This window comes from Oryzias melastigma, linkage group LG4 (genome assembly GCF_002922805.2).
Source record: "Oryzias melastigma strain HK-1 linkage group LG4, ASM292280v2, whole genome shotgun sequence".
Classification (NCBI taxonomy): Eukaryota; Metazoa; Chordata; class Actinopteri; order Beloniformes; family Adrianichthyidae; genus Oryzias; species Oryzias melastigma.
Window position 1 is genome coordinate 3,771,512 of NC_050515.1, and position 8,713 is coordinate 3,780,224.

The 8,713-nt window shown below is 47.2% G+C and overlaps 1 protein-coding gene across 1 annotated transcript; it reads right to left on the reverse strand.

Annotated features, from left to right (window-relative positions):
- Positions 1-305: 305 nt before the first annotated feature.
- Positions 306-4,011, reverse strand: nfil3-4 (nuclear factor, interleukin 3 regulated, member 4). Its single transcript, XM_036211732.1, has 2 exons — positions 3,971-4,011; positions 306-1,078 (listed from the first exon to the last, which is right to left on the reverse strand). The coding sequence occupies exons 1-2, from the start codon at positions 4,009-4,011 to the stop codon at positions 490-492; spliced, it is 630 nt and encodes a 209-aa protein (XP_036067625.1). The 3' UTR covers positions 306-489.
- Between the last annotated feature and the right edge of the window lie 4,702 nt (positions 4,012-8,713).

The window sequence follows — 8,713 nt, forward strand, 5'->3', positions numbered from 1 at the left end:
AAAGCTAAAAAGTCCGGTCCGGTCTGAACCACTCGGTGGAAACGAGTAGTGTTCACTACGATCTGTCACCCGCAGCACGCCCATAGATAAACATGAACATTTTATCTCTAGGGCTCACTGAGCAGCTGTGACCTTGATGTTTCCTGAAGGTCACCTGTGTGTCTGTACTGACCACCTGCATGGATCCACCTGTAAGGACAGCTGGGACGTTTAGTATAGAAATGTTCAGTGTTTAGTTGTTCTGAAGAACTCACAAACAAACAAACGGGTCTGGATCAGTGCAGCTTTTAATTCTTTCAGTTAGATGTAGACACAGGATCATCTGCAGATTCTACAGTTTGACCTTGAGGAGGCGGTGAAGGTCGTACTGGATGCTGTCACCGCGTCACCACATGCTTCAGCATCACAGACGTCCCTCTTTCTGTCCATGTTCCTGTGGGCTCCTCTGGGTCGGGGGGGGAGTGGAGGTCGGCGGCGGCTCCTCTTCCTTCAGCCAGAGTGACTCTGAGCGCCGGAGCTCCAGGACAGGTTGAACAGGTTGGCGGGGCATTTAGCGTGGAGGTAAGAATAGCCTCTCATGGAGTGGAGGGCATATGCTGGGATCAGCAGGGGGTGTGGCGGTGGGGGGTTGGGCATGATGGAGGACTCTCTGCCCCCCCAGAGGCAGTTCCTCTGCACAGGTGGGAGGTGGGAACCTGTGGCAGGTATGGGATGGGCGCCACCAGGAGAAAGGGGGTGGAGTTGGCTGCTCTGTTGACTCATGTTTGTGGCAGGGGGGGCCAAGCCAAAGTGCAGCTTGATGGCGAGTAATTCGGCGCTGAGCCTGGCGTTCTCCTCCTTCAGGGCCATCAGGTGACTCTCCAGGACGTAGTCGCTCATCCGTCTCTTCTCCCGGGACCGTTTGGCCGCTTCGTTGTTCTTCCGCCGCTTCTCCCAGTAGAGGGCGTCCTTCCTGTCTTCAGGGATGAACTCCCTCTTACGCCGCGGCCCTTTACAGCCCAGGCTGTTCTCTAGCCGTGATGCACTGCCGCTCTGGTCGTCATGGAAACGCAGCGACTCCATGAAGACCGGCAGGAACCTGAGGGAGGAACAAAAGAGATGCAGCGTTAAAACCACGAGAAGAGTGGAAGAAAGTTCAACCAGAGGAGGCAGTTCATCACTAAAGATTCAGCTAATGTCCTGGTTTGATCCGAGTCTGGAGGACCGAGCTCGATTACAAATGTCCTCAGAATCTCATGAAGCCGAATTCACCAGCGGGTCGTTCTAGACCCGGACGTCTCAGAATCTCATGAGACGTTCTGTGTTCTTTACACCTGCAGCCTCGATGATGTCATGCTTAGAGTTACAACTTGATGAGTCACTCAGTGACAGCCTCCTCTACTGGATCCCTGCAGGTTCTGCTGCAGGCCCGTTGGGTGGTTCTGAGTTCTTGTCCAGTTCAAGTCTTCTGGACTCTTCACACATTTCATCTCCAAAACCCGAAGAATCGGGAACCTTCCGCTGACCCCTCCCTGACCTCACCTCCTACTGTCTGCACGAGGGGATGGAAACCAGGCAGACGGTCAGTGGGTGGGGGTGGGGGTGGGGGGTTAGTCACACTGTGTGTTGAAGGTCAAAGACGCTCGGTAACCTCCGTGTTGTTGGTGGATGGCAGAGACGGATCAGAACCCTGACAACGATCTTCCTCCAAAAGCTGCTTCCTGCATGAGCACCAAACACGCAGCAAACGGAGAAACTTCTGTTCCTGTTTGGGAGAAACTGCAGCTGTGCATGCTCGCTGTGGCTGCGCAGCTGTGCATGCTCGCTGTGGCTGCGCAGCTGTGCATGCTCGCTGTGGCTGCGCAGCTGCAGCTGCTTGGATTGAAGCAGCAGAAAGTAGATCTGCATCACATCAGCAGCATAACCGCCTCTACTCAGCTGCAGGGAAACTCTTCAGTCTGACGAAGCTTCCAGTTTCTCATAGCCTCACCCCCCATTATCTGCACCACCTTTGACCCGCTTCACCCCCCCAATGTGAGCGGGAGGGGGCGGCCACGAGGGAGAGGAAAAACAGTTACACAAAATCTCAAAACAAGCAAATAATCCTAAAAAAAGTCAAAGCCGCTTCAAAAAATTCACTTTAATTTATGAGAAGAAGAAGAAAACGAGAAGGAAACCACAAACACACAGACTCACTATCGCACAACACACTGATGTTTCTGTCACAAGTTGACCACACCCACATCTTTCCAGAGCTTCAGTGTGAGACCATGCATGGGGGGAGATGGAGGAAAAAGCAGCAACAGGACATGTAGACATGCAGACATGCAGACATGTAGACATGTAGACATGTAGACATGCAGACATGCAGACATGCAGACATGCAGACATGCAGACATGCAGACATGCAGCGCTGCTGTCTTATTGATTAATGATAGCAGCGGCTTCTTGCTAAGGAAGTCTGAAACGTCTTCTTCTGCTGTCTGTTTGTTCTCTCTGGTTCTGTTTGGTAGCAGAAGAACTTCACGACCAACATCTACAGCTGTCAGAACGTTCTTTCTGCAGCTGTCAGAACATTCTTCCTGCAGCTGTGAGAACATTCTTCTTCCTGCAGCTTCAGAACGATCGTCTTCCTGCAGCTGTGAGAACATTCTTCTTTCTGCAGCTGTCAGAACGTTCTTCTTTCTGCAGCTGTCAGAACATTCTTCTTCCTGCAGCTTCAGAACGATCTTCCTGCAGCTGTCAGAACATTCTTCCTGCAGCTGTCAGAACGTTCTTTCTGCAGCTGTCAGAACATTCTTCCTGCAGCTGTCAGAACATTCTTCTTCCTGCAGCTTCAGAACGATCTTCTTCCTGCAGCTGTCAGAACGTTCTTCTTCCTGCAGCTGTGAGAACATTCTTCTTCCTGCAGCTGTCAGAACGTTCTTCTTTCTGCAGCTGTCAGAACATTCTTCTTCCTGCAGCTTCAGAACGATCTTCTTCCTGCAGCTGTCAGAACGTTCTTCCTGCAGCTGTCAGAACGTTCTTCCTACAGCTGTCAGAGTTCTCTGTTTCTCTTGTGGCAGTTTCAGTCTCATTCTGAAACTGATTATGTTGGTTTTACTTTGAAGACTCAAAACCCTCAAACTGAGAAATTCTTTCAATCAGAGGAACAGAATCTGGTGTTTGGTGTTGCTGATGTTAGCGAGTGAGACCCGTCAGCTCTGACAGCCAATACGATCCAGAAGAGCCGGACCAGGAAACCCAGGAGAGGTAGGACTGAGGTTCTGACGCAGGGTGAGGACCACTGCATCCTCAGCATCCCCAGGTTTGCAGAATGCGCTGTAGACCTGAGGGGAGGTTCTGATTGGGTTTAGCCGGGTCTTAAAGTTCCCTTTAGCAGAACCTCTCTGTCCGTAAAGAACAGAACATACATGAGCAGCTGCGGAGCTGTCAAAGTATACTTTTAAACTTCTGGGTTTAAATCTGATTCTTAGAACTCATAATGACAGCAGAGCTTTGGTCAGAACCGGTCTGGAGAGGCTCTCATTTTGGTTCTGAATGGACCCACATGTAGAAATGTGTGACGAGCAGCAGAGCAGAGAACCAGGCGGGTCTTTGCTGGCAAACAGCCCCAAACTGTTGAGGAGTAAAGAACTTTCATGGCTCAGAAGAGGACGGTTCTACTCAGCCCCAACCCGACCCGGCTGGGGGTCTCTGGGGCAGAGAGGAAGCTCCTCCTCAGATCCACAGAACCTCAAAGCTCCAGTCACACAAACCTCTTTGCTGTGTGACGCTCAGATGCTCGACAACCTTCTCAGAAATGTTTGGACTTTTATGACTTTACAAACCGGGTCAAACAGAACCATCAACACAGATTCTAAAAGAACTTTTTCTGCTTTTACTTCATTATTAATTCCCTTATAATTTCCTGAATTACTTTTGCTCCTCTTTATGTTTTATTTCTATGTTTTTGGTCCTTTTCATTAGAGCTGGAAGCCAAACTCCTCACCTGCGCTCCTCAGAGGAGCTGGTTCTGGAGGAACCCGACATTTCTGAAGCTGCTTTGGAGAAACTGAAGCTGATTTCTTGTTCTGTTCGTTCAGCAGATATGAAGTTGCAGTACGGATGGTTACAGGTTTGAGGCCAAATGATTGTCACGTTTTTAGTGTCTGTGTTTGAAAAGCAGCGTGTCTAACTTCCTCCTGTGACCCGGCTGGACCTGGGCTGGTTCTGAAGGTTCTGGCCCGAAGACCAACGCTGTCTGTAAAGCTGAGCAGAGTGAGGCCTTACCTTCAGTGATGCTGAGAGGCTGGTGTTCAGTTCCCAGCTCTGCCGTTGTGCCGTTGAGCAATAGCGTATAACTGCCGGGCTGGGGGCTCACCTTTCTGTCATTGAGCGTTCTCACCGGGGATGCTCTGCTTCCCGTCTGTCCACCTCTGCTGTCACACCAGAATGTGTGACTCCCCCCTCCCCCCAGGTCGCAGTCATGTGGTATCAGGGGCTTTCTGTGGGGGGGGTGCCTATCCTGTACGAGCTTTAAACACCTTCAGTCTGCGGCGTGGCGCTCGTGAGGTCACGGCTGTTTGTGTCTTCATGTTTTCAGAATTTTAGTCAGAAATCTGTTGTTGTTGTTGCTGGTTTCTCTTCATGACAACCAGAACCAGAAAGGAGGCGGAGTCTCAGCCCGCAGACGGCTTCAGGACTGTTTCAGTCTCCAGCTTCAACTGAATGGAGCTTTCTTCAGATGAGTAAGAACGGTCAGAGCGGGAGGCCCAACATCCCAAAGTTTCCTCTGCTTCTTCGTTTCCTGTTGAGGTCGAAGAACGGCAGACTAAACTCTGAAACAGGATCCAGACTTCACTCTGAAACAGGATCCAGACTTCACTCTGAAATAGGATCCAGACTTCACTCTGAAATAGGATCCAGACTAAACTCTGAAACAGGATCCAGACTTCACCCTGAAACAGGATCCAGACTAAACTCTGAAACAGGATCCAGACTAAACTCTGAAAAAGGATCCAGACTTCACTCCAAAATAGGATCCAGACTAAACTCTGAAACAGGATCCAGACTTCACTCTGAAACAGGATCCAGACTTCACTCTGAAATAGGATCCAGACTAAACTCTGAAACAGGATCCAGACTTCACCCTGAAACAGGATCCAGACTAAACTCTGAAACAGGATCCAGACTAAACTCTGAAAAAGGATCCAGACTTCACTCCAAAATAGGATCCAGACTAAACTCTGAAACAGGATCCAGACTTCACTCTGAAACAAGATCCAAACCAAACTCTGAAACATGATTCAGACTAAACTCTGAAACAGGATCCAGACTTCCCTCTAAAACAGGATCCAGACTAAACTCTGAAACAGGATCCAGACTAAACCCTGAAACAGGATCCAGACTAAACTCTGAAACAGGATCCAGACTTCATTCTGAAACAGGATCCAGACTAAACTCTGAAACAAGATCCAGACTTAACTCTGAAACAGGATCCAGACTAAACTCTGAAACAAGATCCAAACTAAACTCTGAAACGGGATCCAGACTTCACTCTGAAACAGGATCCAGACTAAACTCTGAAACAAGATCCAAACTAAACTCTGAAACAGGATCCAGACTTCACTCTGAAACAGGATCCAGACTTCACTATGAAACGGGATCCAAACTAAACTCTGAAACAGAATCCAGACTAAACTCTGAAACAAGATCCAGACTTCACTCTGAAACATGATTCAGACTAAACTCTAAAACAGGATCAAGACTAAACTACGAAACAGGATCAACACTAAAACCTGAAACAGGATCCAAACTAAAACCTGAAACAAGATCCAGACTAAACTCTGAAACAGGATCCAGACCAAACTCCAAAATAGGATGCAAACTAAATTCTGAAACAGGATCCAGACTTCACTCTGAAACAGGATCCAGACTTCACTCTGAAACAGGATCCAGACTTCACTCCAAAATAGGATGCAAACTAAATTCTGAAACAGGATCCAGACTTCACTCTGAAACAGGATCCAGACTAAGCTCTGAAACAAGATCCAAACTAAACTCTGAAACAGGATCCAGACTTCACCCTAAAACAGGATCCAGACTTCACTCTGAAACACGATCCAAACTAAACTCTGAAACAGGATCCAGACTTCACTCCAAAATAGGATGCAAACTAAATTCTGAAATAGGATCCAGACTTCACTCTGAAACAAAATCCAGACTAAACTCTGAAACAGGATCCAGACTTCACTCTGAAACAGGATCCAGACTAAACTCTGAAACAGGATCCAGACTAAACTCTGAAACAGGATCCAGAATAAACTCTGAAACAAGATCCAAACTAAACTCTGAAACATGATTCAGACTCAACTCTGAAACAGGATCCAGACTAAACTACGAAACAGGATCCAGACTAAACTCTAAAACAGGATCCAGACTTCACTCTGAAGCAGGATCCAGACTTCACTCTGAAACAGGATCCAGACTAAACTCTGAAACAGGATCCAGACTAAACTCTGAAACAAGATCCAGACTTCACTCTGAAACAGGATACAGAATAAACTCTGAAACAGGATCCAAACTAAACCCTGAAAGGGGACCCAGACTTCACTCTGAAACAAGATCCAAACTAAACTCTTAAACATGATTCAGACTAAACTCTGAAACAGAATCCAAATTAATTCTAAAACAGGATCCAGACTTCACTCTAAAACAGGACCCAGACTTCACTCTGAAACGGGATCCAGACTAAACTACGAAACAGGATCAACACTAAAACCTGAAACAGGATCCAAACTAAACTCTGAAACAAGATAAGGTTAAACTCTGAAACGGGATCCAGTCTGAACTCTGAAATAGGATCCAGACTTAACTCTGAAATGGGATCCAGACTTCACTCTGAAACGGGATCAGATTAACTCTGAAACCGGATCCAGACTAAACTCTGAAATGGGATCCAGACTAAACTCTGAAACTGGATCAGATTAACTCTGAAACTGGATCCAGACTAAACTCTGAAACAGGATCCAGACTTCACTCTGAAACAGGATCCAGACTAAACTCTGAAATGGGGTCAGACTAAACTCTGAAACGTGATCCACAGCTGATCCTCTGCTGCTCCAGCTTTTCCAGAGAAGAACTGAAGACTGGAACGCACAGAAAGAAAGAACATCTCTGCATGTTTAAATGTCTTTGTCTCAGAGAAAAACTGTCAACCACCAACAGTTACACCACCACCCGTTACCATGACAACGTGACAGACCACCTGACCTCCACACAGTCATAGTGATGCAGAAATCCCAGATTCAGCCTGAGAGCATCTTAAACGCGTCCTGACCTGCGCCTGCAGCTCAGCTCGTGTCTAAGTTTAGACGTGTCTGCTCGTCTTCATCTCAGCTTCCTGTTGAGGCTTCAAAGCTGCACAAACGCATCACAGCGCTGCAGACAGACCGGCGGCGCTGCCCCAAATGTTCAGAAAATCCACAAATTTGAGCAGAAATCTGTTTAAACCTGAAGAACACTTCATTTGCTCAAAAGCACTGCGTCAGAATCATTCCGTTATGTCAGGGCTGGAACTAACTGATTAATTTCACGAGTTTTTAGATTGGTTTGCACTTTATTAATGCATCATTATGGCATACGTGTATATCTTTAAGCGTTTTAAAGAAACTTCAGAATCTTCAAGTCCAACTTGTGGAATGCCTTAAATCAAATGTGAAAAAACTTTTAAAAATCTTTTTTAAAGCATTTTCTGGTAAACATGCTGCAGCTGGAATGACTGCGCCTTTCTTTTAGCCACTCATTGCTTTTGGCTTATTTCACTGCATTAAGCAAAGAGACGTGCACACGTGCAGACAAAAAGAACAACTGTTGCTCTGGTTTCTGTCACCTTTGGCACCGTTTGTGTGGTTGGCACCGCCCCCTGCTGGTGTGTCCGGGAAGTACAGAATGATCTTTGAAGAGGTTTCACGTTTGGAGTTTATTCTCCTATAATTATACCGAAAGGTTTTGCAGCACATTTTTAGAGCATGCTTGTTATCAAAGCGGGAGTTTGGAAGAGAAGCTTCTTTCATCCCATGAGGGAGAACCTCGGGTTAACAGAATAAAGTCAGATGCCACTTTAAAGATTTGTTCCCTTAAACAAACATCTTCCTTCTTTTACCTGATAAAGGTGAGCGCCTGGATCTGATCCAGTGGCTCTCTGACCCGGCTGACCCGAGGGTCACAGTGAAGTCTTGTGGTTGATGAGCAGCAGGGTGTCCAGCAGAAAACCTTTGAGAACTTGACTTTTAGACAGGATGTGATGTAACTTCTGCTCTCAGAACACTGCTAACCCATGTTCCTTTGTCTCAAAGCCCAGAATCTGGTCCGGTTCTGGAATCAGGTTGAAGGTTTGAATCTCAGACAAAACCTGAACCCCAGAGTGAAGAAAAACCTTAACCAGCACAGACCTTCGAGGTAAAGGAGAGTGAAGCTTGTATTCTCCTGGGGCGGTAAACTACAGAAACCTCCACGCCGGGGGACCATTTGGTGGTATCAGCCCCCCCAATCCAGTTTAACCAGTGTCAGACTGGGAGGCTGTGGGTCCCATTTTAGTCTTTGGCGTGACTTGGCTGTGTGTTTGAACTCACAAACAAACACTCCACCACAAGGCCACTGAGCTGGTCTAAACCTTCGTAAAGGAGAGCTCCGGGTTGGAGATCAACAGGAGAGAGTCTGACGAGTGTCTTCACAGAAGAAAGAAACAACA

Bases quoted from the DNA above. Each gene is read 5' to 3' on its own strand.
- nfil3-4 (XM_036211732.1), bottom strand. From the start codon at position 4,011: ATGTCGGGTTCCTCCAGAACCAGCTCCTCTGAGGAGCGCAG. The intron at 1,079-3,970 runs GTGAGGAGTTTG...TTCCTCCCTCAG, and splicing joins AGCTCCTCTGAGGAGCGCAG to GTTCCTGCCGGTCTTCATGG.